Here is a 14,474-nt window from a genome sequence, read left to right as displayed (position 1 = left end):
AAGAAATGTGTGACTAAGCGCCGTGGTGTTTAGCTGCCACATCAGGCAACTGTTTTAAACACAGTGAAAAATCCTTGTATAATATGGAAATCTCTCTGTGAGATGAGTGTAAAAGATACAGCCATTAGTTCTAACCTTAGGTTGTGCGTTGTGTAAAGCCACGTAGGAAGATCACCTTGCTCCTTGATTTTACAGGAGATTTTAGTGGAGTGTAACACCAGATTCACTACAACCTTGGGAAAATCAAAAAAGCAAGTATTTTTTTTCCTCTGACAATAAAGTTTGCTCACTAACTAAAAAAAAAAACTTGGGGTCTCAGTTAAAAGGACTGGAAATTACTGCTGAAGCTGTGTTTAAATATGTATTACAAATGAACCTTCGGTGTGACACACTTATGTCTCCATTCCAGCACCCTTTAAATCCCCTTTTGCTGGTCCAGCACATCTACTGTTCCACATTTTTATCCATGTACCTTTCTTGATCCTCATTTCCATACTGAATACTGCATTTTCTCGATATGCTCCAGGTCTTTTCTAAATACATCATCAGGTTTAGATGTGCTCTTTTCATCTCCTTCCTCTCTCTATGCTGTTCCTCAAAGAACAGATGTTAGACTTTAGCAAGGCTCAGTTCTGGGCATTTAACCACTTTGCCATTTCTCAGTTCCTTGCTTTGCATTTTATTTAGGGCTCTGCATATATTTTGCAACTCTTGTTGCAATTTCCATGCTGAGTCCAAAGATTTTATACCATTTTACATAGGGTCTTGCTGACTGGTTTCCTCATTTTTAAAAATCTCCTTTTCATAGTTTGGTTTTATATTCCTTTAATTGTCATTACTTTTCTCTCTATGGCTTAATTAATATGTAATTAAGTTATTCTTGTTGTTACTTACATCTTCTCTATTTTACTTTAGTAATTTCTTTTAAATTAGTCTTGTATCACCACATCTGTAGAGGTCTGACTGCTCCTAATTATTAATTATCTGCAAAAATATCTGAGCTGTGGAAAACCTAAGTGCTGCAGTGTGGAGTGAGGTTCCTTTCCCCCTTGTCTGTGGTGTTAAATCCAGTATTTAGTGACTGGAGAACCTTACATAGCTCACATACCTCACAGGGCAGGTATGATACTGCCCAGACTGTCCTCTGAGACTTTGGGAATTCATGATTCAGAGCATTCATGTGGCAGATGCAGAGCCATTGTATTTTTTCAGTCCCTAAAAATTTTCCAGTGGATGCCTCAAACAGTTTTTTGAGTGTGTAAAACTGTATTAACAAGAAAACTTAATTATATGTGTGCAGAACTACGTCACTTTGTTTAAACCTTCTGTTCACTAGTTTTGTTTGATCCTCGCTAGGTCTTGTGATAGAAGAGAGGTGCACTGACTTCATACATCTCTCTCTTCTCTGCCTTTCACTCCCCCTGTTCTTTTTCTAGGTTGCGGATTCCTTGGCTCTTCCTACCTTATGTGGAAGCAGTCTCACCTCCTTGATCAGGCTTGTAACTTTCCTCTGTATTCTCGTTGAACATAGAAAACTGAGATACTGAATAATTATTCCATGCAAGATTTTTGAAATGGGGTAAAGTGCTCATTGTTCTCCATGACCCTTTCGTGTCTGCTGGAAAGCAGCAGGAAGGGCAGGGAAGTGCTTGCACTCACACACCTCGTTCTGCTTGTCTTCAGACTTCCTGCCTACATGCTTCCTGCTGTTGGTGAAATAATTTTTGCCCTTCAGACAATAAAGCTCTAACTATATATGGGAACCTGGGAGTGCTTCCAAATTCCCAGGTCTGGCTGTGCCCTCTGGCAACATCCCATCCCGCACTGTGATGAGATCCAGCATTCGTCAGCACGACTGCTGTCTTTGCTCTCTGGTTTCCATGGGAGATGAACTCTGGGCAACCAGAAGGGTTACATCTCTGTGCGCCACCTAGGAGGAGACCCTCAACCTTGAGAGCAAAGGAATTTGTAAGACTTCAACTTCTGGCCCACAATAACAGGATTTCTTGACTAGAATACTGTAGCAGAACTGAGGAGTGGGGAAGCCTGTGGGAAACATGGATATAAGATGTCTAATAAATAAAACAATAGCGTTGAGTTAAAAAATTAGAAGAATGAATGCAGTCTTTCACAGGTTCCATCTGTCAAAAACCCAGATTGCTTACTGGAAAGGAGACACGTCACTGTCACAACCAAAGCATCAGAAAGTTGAAAGCTGATGTTCTGTTAACTTCAGTTGCCATACTCTACAGTAATTTTAAAAAATCATATTTGCACGAGTATTATTAGGTATATAATTTTAGTTTTGCTTTGTCTGTGTTTCTAGTGTCTTTTTGATGTAATAGTCTCAAACACTTTATCAATATTAAAGAATGTTTGATATTATCAATAGTATTTAAATTCAGCTTGCTAAAATAAATCAACATGAGTTGGTTCTTGTAGAGCTGGGTCTTAGCTGTAATCCTAAACTCAAGGGGTCCCAGGATCCTGGACTAGCCTACATCTAGGTCTGCAGCAGGTGTACTTTCTTCTTCAATAATTTTTCAGCAGCTATGAAAGTATCTGCATTTTACCTTTGTCTTGCTAGTAGAGGAAGAAGCACCGAAAGTAAGTGGCTGAAACATGCATTTGGTATGAAAACTATTCATTTGCTGTAACTCCTACTCAAAAGAAGCAGTTTATTATATAAATTTAATATTTATTTACATTCACATAAAGTTCACAAATGGCTTCCTTGATTTTGTTTTAGAGACAATGGATTTTGTTCTCTGCTGATTTCTGGACTGGCAGTCCTCTGTTTCTATAGCATAGGTAGAACACAAACAGTCAGTGTAAACTTCCTCACACTTCCTTGTCCACGCAGTTTGCCCCTGGCCTGGAAGGTCACCTCTGCAAGTGCAGTGCAGCACAGCCTCACCCAGCCACGCTCCTGAGGCTGTCAGCAAGGGAAGCACGTTAGTTCATTAAGGAAGAGCTGTTTTTCTGAGCTTATTCCCTCCACTGACAGACAGGCTTAACATTTTTGACGACAAGTGAAGGGCTATTCTTAGCGTTCTTTGGCTTTTCTTCGCTTCCTAATAAAATTCCTTTTCTTCTTCATGGACAGGACTCCTAGATGCTTTATTTCATATTCCCGGGTGCTGGGCAGTCAGCCAAGTGCTGGGTTCCCTCTCTGTCAGGCACACACATGCCATCGCCATCGGGTGCGTTCTGCAGCGCTTGCTCTTTCTTACGCTGCTTTTTCCGCTCCACAGCTGTGCGCAAGGCCCGAAGAATCAAATCTTTGTTGTTCTGGACGTTGTAGTAACTTAGATTCACCAGTTTGTCAAAATTTTCCTCTGAATAGCTCAGATTGTTTATGTAATACGGGCCACAGGCATTGTCAACGTCAACCTCACCCTCTGCCATCTCTGAGGGACTACGCTTCACACCTAAGAGACAAGCAATGACTCAGTTAATTTCAAAGCAATTAGAGTCTGGGTGTTTCTCAGGCATGCACAAATAGTGGATCACAACCTTAAACTAAATCAGTTTTTTGCTCAACTCTGCACCAGTGGGACACAGCATGTGACAGGCTGAGCTTCTACCTATCTGCTAGTACGTAGGATAAATAGGTTCTTGGAAGGGAAGAGGTAAATTAATGTTGTTGGGTTCTGGAGATTACTGGATTTCAGTATGTGCCTTTGACTGCTAAAGGATGGCTGAAGATCCCACCCATGGGGCAGAGACCTGAGGACGTGGAGATCCCTGTGTGCTATCCTGTAATCCCATGTCACAGTCCCACCCCAGCCAGCAGCTAAGCAACACAGCTGCTTGCTCAGTCCACCCTGACCTCTGGGATGGGGAGAGAATCAGAGCAAAGTGGGAAAACGTGGGTGGAGATTAAGACACTATAATGGGACAGAAGAGGAAGAACAATGTAATTCTCATTCCAGATCCCAAGCAAGCACTATACCAGCTGCTAGGAAGAAAATTAACTCTTTCCCAGATGAAAGTTCAGGTTCATGTGCACTTTTATGCTTCCTCATCATTTCCACAGACCCTTTGGTTTTCTGAAAGCTGGCATGAGGGAAAGAGAGCATTGGCAGCCCAGAGATGGTAGGTAATATTGTCAGAGAGAGTATCAGAAACACAGGAATTTTTCTGCCAGCCTCCAGTGAGACCTTCACCTTGCCAAGAGGGTGTTACTGAAGCAAACCACCACCCTCCACAGTCACAGATACCTGCACCACCTGAGCCATCACAGGGGGTAGGCACTGGGAAAAGTCAGCATCTCACTGACAGGACCTCATGCATTTGGGGAATCTTCTCTACCAACATGTATCTAACAACATTGATCAAAGCATTCTGATTTTCCTTGAAGAGTCTCTCAGAGTCCAACAGATGTACTCCTCTCAGCTTTGCAGACAGAGTTACAGGGCACTGGTACCACTCAGCTGAAGCAGTCTAAAACTGGTACCACTCAACTGAAGCAGTCTAATTCTCACACAGAGAATTCTCTTTCTACTTGATTGTGGAATAGTCTAATAGTGTAGAAGTTAATCAGTTTGAATATGTCAGTTTTACTTGTTTACTGACCAGACTCTGAATTCCCCTTCCGAACAAGCTGATGGGTGAGCTCCCATGGAAAAAACTGCCTGTTCATATGATTGTACTAAAATTTCACCTGCTGTGCAGTTTATATCTGGGCTAGGGCGTGGTACTGAAGCACTACATTAAGCTGATCTCTGCCTGTCACTAACAAAGGGCAGACATCCTTTTCCACCCTCACAGGACCTTCTGCAGCATCCATCCTGCTGCTGTGGAGGTCATGTCTCAGCTGCAAGGTGTCAGTCCTCCCAAAACACTGCCTGCACAGAGCCCTTTCATGCCAGCTCAGCTGATGCTTTGCTTGAGGGGGCATGACCAGGACTCCTTCTTTCTCTTCCTGTTTAGTCTCGTCTTGCAGCTGCTGAACCGGTTGGGCAGCACACGCTTGCCTCAAGTTTATCCAATATGCAGATACCATGCAGATCTGCAAATTAATTTTTCTTCATACCTGGAAACTCTCCCTTTAGACTCCCCAATGATATATGCTGACATTTAACATCTGCACATCATCAGATGTATCTACCCAATAGTAGATACACCTGAGAGTAGATAACTGACTTAGGCTAGGCATCCTTTATTTCTGGAAATTATTGAAGGGAAGAAGGCAAGCAAACTGCCTCACAGAGCAATACAAAAGAGTAGTGCAGTATAGAAAAGCAGTACAGGAGCTAAATCTCAGCTCTTCTACCTCTTTCTTATTTTCGCCTTTATTTAATTCTCTCTACAAAGGGAAACTGCAGAAAGCAACCTTTCTGTTATCTGCTCAGTGGTGAGAGCTGGAGTAGAATGATGTGCGTACATGCATAAATACCCTTAGTCTATTTGAATACTGTTCAAAACCCCAGTTGCACACCTCAAATGTGCAATAAACTCAACTGACGAAACAAAAGTACCCTATTATTTTTATAGCTTGCTTAATATAAAAAGAAAAAGAATTTATACAACCGGGACAATAGTTTCTGCATTTGTTTTGTTTTTAAATACCATGTACTAACCTAGAACTTCTGGCTTTCAAGGATACTGTGGAGCTTTGAAGAGAAGTCACAATCTGAGTTAGGAATTTTAGCATCTGCAGGAGGAGTAACTGAGGCTTTGGTAGCAAGAGAATATTATGGCATGTGGGATATGGTACCAGGACATACAATTCATCTGTTTAGAAGTTAGTGGCAATGTTGCTATTGAAACTCTTCAAATTTCAAAGTGAACAAGCACTGTTGGAATGGCTCAGTGTTGTATTTTCATCACTTCACTATGTTTCACTGTTACATTTTCATCACTTTGCTAGTTCACGCTTTTGTTTTCAAGGTTATCTGCCTAAATGTAAGCCTGGAAATTATTTTAAACAATGAAATCCTTAGACTCCTTGGAGCATTCTCAAACAGGAGAGGATGGCAAGTATGAGAGGAAATTACCCCTGCTAATTTCTGCTACTGCAGATAAACAGAATATTCCTTTCCTCAATTAACGACAATCTGCTTATGAAAAGCCAAAAAATCTGAAGAGGAAAATATGTGCTAAAGACTAAACCCACACGCTTCTCTACTGTTCGGGAAAAATCACATATTTTAGGTTTCATTATATGGTTCAGATCTAAGCAAAGGGAGTTCAAGTCTGTTATTACAGCATGATCTGAAAAACATGTATTATCCAGTAAAAAAGAGGAAGAAAGTGGCACTGGCTCTGTTAATGTGATGGGTAACTTAACTTACCAGGTGCTTTGTATTCCCTGAAAGTGTCATTTACTAGAGGGAAAAATATCACAATAGGTGTTTCTGGGCTCTCTTCGTCACCAACAATGTAGCATTCCTTCAGATGTGGAGTTTCCTGATCATCTGGCACCTTTGTAGGGAAAGGAATTCCCTGTTTCGCAAAGTATTTAGAGGCATCTTTCAGAGGCTTGTTGCCACAATAGGAAAATAAAACAAAAGAAAACATCAGAACAAATGGGGAAGACTTTGACCAAAATCTAATTTCACTGGAAATATTTGTGGGGCAAGGGACAGGTTCTGGCAGATTATGGTACATACCCAATTTAGGTGTAGGTTGTTTATGGAGCCAAGCCTTGGAAGGGCAGAGTTAAGTGAGATGGATCTGAGTCCACACACCTGTCTTTGAAAATCTACATTGGCTGTGTTTCACATTTGGCTATGAAAAAGTTGCCTTTAGACAACTTTTTATTCCTAAGGAATTTAACATTCCTAAATGCAAACTGTTGTTGCATTTGTTTGCGTATCTGGTCTTCTGCATCAAACCCTTCTATTGTTGCAGTTATATTGCCCTGAAGGCACATTTTCCCTTGCATAGGAATATGTATGATTACATTGAGAAATACTGGACAATGTGTAAAGGCAATTAGCTTCATTCATTCTACTTTGACTGCCTTCAAATCAGCTAAAACCGCTACACGTAAAAATGGGCAGGTACAGTTTACTAAATTATTACTTCCTGATAACATTTGTACTGTTCCATAAAGATATGTGACCCCCCCAGTTAAACTGTTAATTTGTCAACACTTCCCAGATATTGGGGAAAAACAAAAGTTCCTATGAGTAGAGGATCAGCCATTCTGGGAGCTCAGTGATGAAACAGAGAGATCAGTGAAGAGGAATGTGCAAGACTCACCCCTGTCTGTGAACCTGAGCTGTAGTTGAAATGCAAAATGACATCTACTTTCCTTTCTGGTCTCATAAGGGGTGGGTAACTGGTAGCAAAGGCAAATGCAGTATCAATCAGGATGAGGTAGTCTGTGGCTGTTGTCAGGTGGTTGGGCTGGGAGTCCAGCTCACAGTCTAGGAAAGAAACACATTTTTTCAGAGAAGGTCCCAATGCCAGGGAAGTGCTGAGGAAAGTCTATTGTTAACAAAAAGGGACTTCAGCTGTTCATGGGTTCTAAACCTACCTATATAGCTGATGGCTGCAGTTCAGTAATTTCTCAGTTCCTCATCTGGCTTCCTCTTTTCACTATTTGCTCTGCAATTTCTTTGGTTTCTTCTGACTAAGAGGGATTAACTTGGGGCACAGGAGAATAGACTTAATTCATCCTGTGTGTGACTCTGATCAGGTTGGTGTATTTTTTTGTTGTTTTCTTTCTTTTTTTTTTCTTTTCTGTTAATATGAAACAAATTAAAATAGCACCTTACTCTCTCAGCATAGTAAAAAGACTAAATATGTTGGGTGTCTTGCTCACTATGAGAACACAGCTGCAATTTTACATGGAATATCTAGTGCCAGACAGAACAAAAAAAAAATCCCTACCTGGATGACAGGGAATACTGTTACAAAGGTTATATCTTTCTTAGAAGTAAAAATGTAGTAGGAAACAAAGCTCCCTGCACATCCCTTGAGCACTGGTCAGGCAAAAGACAGTGTTTGCAGCACCAGTGCCGTGCCCAGGCACAGCACCTGGCACAGACATGCTGGGGGACCAACTGGGATTCTCACCCAGTAGTGAGACTTCATGAATTTTTTTAAAGAACTTATTTTGAAACCTCTCCTGCTGCCTAGTTCTAGCTTTCAGTAACAGCTTCAAATATGATCAGAATGAAACAAAAAGGAGTTAGGTTGATAACTTTTTAAGGATTGTTTCTTTTACGCAAGGATGGTTTAAACTATAACTGAAAGCAGGGTGTTGTTGCCATACCTTTCCACTTGGAAAACTCGCTCTCTAGGTAGTTGTTGTTTATCTGGAAGCCTTTCAGGAAATTATGGATTTCTGAGGCTGCTGGACGTAACATTGCAACATCCCGGAAAATTTCTGAAAAGCTGTCAGGAGGACAAACCACTCGAGTATCCAGCTCATTTGGTCTTGTAGGGAATAGGGCTTCATCATCTGCAGAAGAAAGAATAACAGTTTATATATTTGGTTTCACTGTTGAAGTCAATCTGTGCAGTCATGCTTTGGTTTAACACATTTGGAAATCTTGGACTTCTTTCTCTTTTTACTTCCAGGATTTTCACAAATCTCATGGTTTTTTAGCTAAGCTTTAAAAAATCCATTTCTTCTTCTCACTTCACAGTGATAAAGGCTTTGTTTGCACTGCAAGAGTCCACCTCACCTACTAGAAACTTTCTTTGCTTTGCTATGATTTTATCATTAAATATCTTGCACTTAACTTTGTCTTCCTTTGCTACTTCATGCCACATTTTGTCTCTCAGACACATAAAAAGCCACACAATAACAATTTCTCAGCCCCACAAACATAATTAATATTCCTCACTAGCAAATACAAAACCCTTGCTTTGAAACCAGAAATTTCTCCCTTACAAGTGCTAGAAGATAAAATAAGTAAGCTCTTTTGAAATACTTCTCTTCCTCCTTTTCTTTGTGATGTGTTTGTCTTGTGTATTTGTCCTTGAAATCTGACCCTGCAGATCTCTCTTAATTTTGTATCATGTTTTCAAATCTCATCCTTATGACTAGTTTGGAATGAATGCCAATAGCACTGAAGTTTGTGTCAATGTTTTGTAGACGTCAGAGATGCAAGGACATTGTTTGCTCTTATTTCTCTGATGCTTCAGGTTCAGAGAGAGGAGCTGGAAGACTGTGGAATGCTATGTGGGCATCTTCCATCTAGAGGGATATTTTTCTCTAGTTTTATCCTCGTGCTCAGAAAACATCTCATAAGAGGGCCACTGTCTCTTTTATCCTGTGGGTTGTTTTCATATACAACTGAAATAATTGCCATATGTAATACAAGGCATGAATTTCCTTCTGGTTTACATGTGGATAACAGAAATTCCTGAAGAGGATGTTCTAAAAGGGCTTTGAAAAATTCAGTAAGAGAGTAGCAGCACAGAGGGTGAAAAAAATGATAAAATAAAACAAAATAATCACATAAGAATAACTCACCTATGTCAGTAATTTTGTCTCGTGTCCATTTGTGCCAGAAGTCTTCTGAATTAACAGATATATACCAAGCATCCATGAGATTCAAGGAAAATACACTGCTCCAGATCCCTGTGGCATAGAATGTGTTTGACAGAAAATAAATGGGGTGCAAACAAATTTGATGTAAACTTTTCAAATAACTGTGTCATTGGACACTTCAAGGTATAGGGGCAGAAACGTCACCACATCATTCTAGAGAGGGTAAGAAGAAAGTGCCAAGGTGTAGAAAAGGGGGTGGTGACCTGACAGCATTTCTGAACACAGAAGGGAAGGCCTGAGTCCTTATCTGAAATTGCAGCCAGGGACAGAGAGATTCTAAGTTGCTTCCTTACGCCTCACCATTAGCTGTAGTGAAATCTCCACACAAGCAAAAAGTTTCAACTTCTCAAAAAGAAACCCCTAAACTTCCTTTTTCCTTTATGCGGTTGGTGGAAGCAGAAAGAACAATGAGGCAAGAGATTGCTTTTGCAAAGTGAAGGAGGATTTCCTTACTGCTTTCACTTTTTTTATGCAAGAGGGGAAAAAAGATAAATATTACAACCTATTTGCATTCTGAAATGGAAATTTTATCTTAAGAATTAATCAAGGCTAGATGTGGCAGGAACTTTGTAGACAAAAAGGTGCTTTTTGAGAGACCCAGGCTGAAGAAGAAACTGATGATTTAACTTAGCAGCAATGATGCACAACTTTTGTTGCTGACATATATATATATATATCTGTATTATGAAGATCTCATGTCAGTAAGCTTAGATGAAATCAGTAAATCTGTTAAAATTAATAAGATCACAGAAAATAAAAAATCCTGCAAATTATGACCTGTTATCAGTTCTGGTATTTTACCATATACTGATCTGGCAGATAAAAATATACTAACTGTTTAATTTCAGAAGAGGGGTTCGTATAGGAGCAGATTATAATATATTACTTTTTTTCAGAACAACAAATCACCTTCCAAGAAGCAGATTCTGGATTCTGGAACTTTCTTCATCAAGCGACCCATGAAGAACTCGCTGCCAAAATCTTCTGCACGAATAAAGGCACCATATTTTGGGAATCCTACTTCATAAGGGGTGAATTCCACCCATTCTAAAAGAAAAGGCATATGACAGACTGATTACAGCAGCAGAGGCATAATTATATTAATAAAATATGATACTGGCCAGGTTAAGGCAGACTGGTTTCTTATTAACACACTTTGCAAGCAAGCATTTATTCACTGTATATTTCACAGTGGTGAACATGCAGAACAAATTGTTCTCTTACATGTCTGCCTCTATAAACTTTTTGACAGTTTCTACAGAAGTGCATTTCTTCTATTGTACTGCTTTTGATCCTGAATACTGAATTATACTAAGGTCTTCAAAATATTAACTATTAAATTTCTCCTCTGAGGTGGATTAGCGTTTCAGAGTACAGTAATTTCACAATTATAAGCCGCACCATTTTGACTAAAATTTTGGTCTGAACCCGAAGCGCACCTTATAATCGTGAAATTAATGTACTTGTGCATTGAATTTATATCCTTATCTAATCCTAAATTGACCCCAGTTGGAATTAAATATTAAATGCAATTCTGGAGCACTGTTACCTCTAAAATCCTGGTCGCTGATTTTATCCTTCACGTTGAGAGAGAGGTAGATGGGCAGGGGGTTTTGACCCTGATTTAGTGCCTGCTGCTGATCTGTGAGCTTATGGCAGTCCTCCTGTTTTGAAGAATGACAGTAGCTGAGAACAACGGCGTGACACAAAGAGCCTCCCACTTCATCTAAACCTGGGTTCTGACAATGCAGTGCATACATGACTCCAACTAGGATGCTCCCCAGCTGCTTAGTTCAGAAAGGTGCTGTCATTCCTATCCCTGCCCCTCCCCTGCCACAACTCTTCAGCATACAAGTAATTCCTAATTCATATGTTGAAAGAATATGATAAGGAGAAAATGCTGTTACCCACATTTTTTATTTCAGAAAAAATGTCTGGGAATGTTTGAAAAGCACTTTTCATATTTCATTATGAAAGAGCAAATCCCTCTCTGACTGCCCAGAAAAACATTTTTTCCTCAGACCTGTGACAGAGACAAGGCTCATGCAGAGTTAATGCTCAGCAAGCCTTGGCCCTTTGCTGCAGAGCTCAGGATGGTTTGGGAAGAGAACTGAGGTTTGTGAGTGTGCTCCTACAAGCAGAGCTGCTGGTGCTCCCCCTCACCAGAGCAGCCCCTGGAAATTTGGCTGTGGCAGCAGTGCCACCAGGCTCCACTTGGGCTATTGCTGGTCAGGGCACAGGGCTGTGGGGACACCCACAGCTCGCTGCTGAACACAGTCCCAGGGAGTCTCTACCACTGTGCTGCAACCAGGCAGCAGAAATGTGGATGTGTGGGGGGTTAATTGTATTACAGGGGAATATTTTCTCATTTTAAAGTATAAATGACATAGCGGGAAAGAAATATTCGTGAAGATTAAAATAGAGCCTGGACGCAGATGGAAATGTTTGCAGGTTGATGTCTTATTAACAGCTTGAAGATGCTGTCTTTGGGCTTGTGATTTTCCTTTGCCTCACCTTATTGTGCAGATCTTTTAAAAGTGCAGCAGGATTTTCATTCAGATTTTGACACGTGAATTCACTGAATCACAGCATGGCTGGGGTTGGAAGGGCCCTTAAGGGCACTTAGTTCCATCCCTTTGGCATAGGCAGGGACACTTTCCACAAGACCAGGTTGCTCCCTATCCAACCTGGTCTTAAACACCACCAGGGTGGTGGTCCACAACCTCTCTGGGAACCTGTTCCTGTGCCTCACTACCCTCATAGTGAAGAATTCTTCCCAATACCTAATCCAAACCCACCCTCCTTCATCTTAAGGCCATTTCCCCCTTGTCCTACCACTACATGCCCTGGTGAGTAGTCCCTCTCCAACCTTCTTGTAAGCCCCTTTCAGATTCAGTGAAGAATTAATTAAAAGTTGCTCATACTGCAAGTTTCCTGCTATTTCTTTTCATTCCCTTCCTTTCTGTACCAGGTGTGATGTTAAGATCTGTATAACACAACCAACAAACACAATGAATGGTACTGCCAAGGCCCATGCTTTAGGCATCTATATGAAAAATAAACAAACAAACAAGTAAAACACCTCTTTTGCATAAGGGTGGTCAAACACTGGCATGTATTGCCCAGAGAATTTGTGGAGTCTTCAGGTGTGGAGTTATTCAAAGCCCATAGTTCAGGGTAGCTGGCCCTTTCTAACCCTGCTTGGACAAGATGAACTCCAGAGGTCCCTTCCAATCTCAACCAGTTTTTGATTTACTGTCTTTCCTCACTGCTGTATTCACTAGATATTCAAATCTGAAGAGGAAGGGTGCTGTTATTGTACCTTGTCATGTAACATGGTTTCAATGATGAGTCCCCATAGATCTGTGAAACACAGCTGATGTCCTTCCTGTTTCCTCTGGTACAACTCTTCCAAATAGTATTTCAGACGGTCAGGGGCAAAACAAGTCACAAACTTATTTTTAAGTACATGCTTCCGGGCATCATTGAGGGTTTCCTTGAGATCCTTTTGGGACCAGTAAGGATCTTCATACAAGTTTGACATGGTCCTAAAAAAAACCCAAACAAAACAAAACCCCACAAGGAGAAGTGTGAGTGCCAAAGCAGAGCTTTGGGAATTTATGGAGGTTTGTGTATTATGCCTTTATATGATAGACACTGTGTTTTGGTACTATCCACATATTTAATTAATAGCAAATGTGGGGAAATACCCACTGAAAGAAACAACGAACAAAAAAAGGCACAGCAGAAAAAGAAAGCCTTTTCTTGATAGTCAAGATCATATAACTCAAGATCACTCCTTGATGTCAGTTATGGAGAATTCCTGTGTTCTTATCTTGGTCTTACCACGTTGTTCCAGATAAACCAGTGATATATGAGACACAGTCCAAGACATTCATTTCCTGCACACTGAGGAGGTGAGCATACATGGCTGTCAGAGCTCTGGTTCCACCTCCCGTTGTCATGATTGCCACCACAGGTACCTGTTCAATCCCAAAATACATGCATTTAGTGATATGGTCTGAGAAGGAACAGAGACATCTCCGATTAGAAGGAGAAATTTACAGCATTCATACAGTAATAAAAATATGGCACCAATTCAATGTGAAGAAAAACCTGAATTAATAATGGGGCATGTAATGAGTAAGAAATACTTCATATTTTCCTCTGTCAAACAGCTCTGCATTAGAACATGAAATCCATGATCACCTTTTCAGTGCTCTGTTTGAAAACCATTAACGTAGAGTAGCAAAAAATTAGAGGAAATGATATCTTCTTTCATCTGAATGAGATTATTATCAGATACAATAGACCAGAAAATATCAGTGCTGTCTCACAGTTTCCATGTGAGCAGTAATAACGTCTCTTTTACTGAAGTTTGCTGAAACTACTGTACAGTCATTCCACAGGCCATACTAGAAATGTCATGACTGATGGATTTAAGAGCACAGGCCAGTTCAGGACCCTTGAAACCAGAGGCTGGTGACATCATTCCCTTTTAAAGTTGCTGGAGGGAAAGAGAAACCATGTTCACTCCACCTACCACATATGTGTATACAGTACGAGGTATGGAAGTGAGCTACAATTACTTGCTTTGTGATCATACAGAAATCCAGGGACTGGCAGTCTTAGAAAAAGAATTAATTAATAAACATTAATTAGCTTCTTTAACAGCAAAGACAACTACTGGAATGAATGAATGTCATGTACAAATCAGAAGAATATAGAGAGATTGTATGTTCTGCAGGGAAGTATGGGCTCTACATCAGACAGGAAGGGAATGACCCATGGCTTAGTGCTGGCATTTAAAGGCAGAGCCTTGTGTCTGAAAGGCCCATCTGTGCAAGAAAAGCTGAACTCACTTTAGGTCAAAACAAGAAAAATTTATCATGTCTGCATTTGAGTTTAGGCTTCACACTCCAGTCATGGGCACATAATTTTAAAAAAAGAAACCTGA

At 40.5% G+C, this 14,474-nt stretch overlaps 1 protein-coding gene across 1 annotated transcript in view; it reads right to left on the bottom strand.

Moving 5' to 3' along the window:
- Positions 1-2,736: 2,736 nt before the first annotated feature.
- Positions 2,737-14,474, bottom strand: part of LOC116997696 (cytosolic phospholipase A2 epsilon-like) — a 43,640-nt gene continuing 31,902 nt past the window's right edge. The window contains exons 14-22 of the mRNA XM_033062773.1: positions 13,364-13,500; positions 12,840-13,065; positions 11,067-11,181; positions 10,427-10,564; positions 9,440-9,547; positions 8,231-8,419; positions 7,213-7,379; positions 6,300-6,486; positions 2,737-3,431 (exon numbers count right to left, since the gene is read on the bottom strand). Coding sequence (XP_032918664.1) covers positions 3,121-3,431; positions 6,300-6,486; positions 7,213-7,379; positions 8,231-8,419; positions 9,440-9,547; positions 10,427-10,564; positions 11,067-11,181; positions 12,840-13,065; positions 13,364-13,500 — 1,578 coding nt within the window. The 3' untranslated portion in view covers positions 2,737-3,120. The remainder of the gene's footprint in view (positions 3,432-6,299; positions 6,487-7,212; positions 7,380-8,230; positions 8,420-9,439; positions 9,548-10,426; positions 10,565-11,066; positions 11,182-12,839; positions 13,066-13,363; positions 13,501-14,474) is intronic.

The sequence above is a fragment of the Catharus ustulatus genome, chromosome 6, assembly GCF_009819885.2.
Source record: "Catharus ustulatus isolate bCatUst1 chromosome 6, bCatUst1.pri.v2, whole genome shotgun sequence".
NCBI lineage: Eukaryota > Metazoa > Chordata > Aves > Passeriformes > Turdidae > Catharus > Catharus ustulatus.
This window is presented reverse-complemented; position numbering and strand designations above follow the sequence as displayed.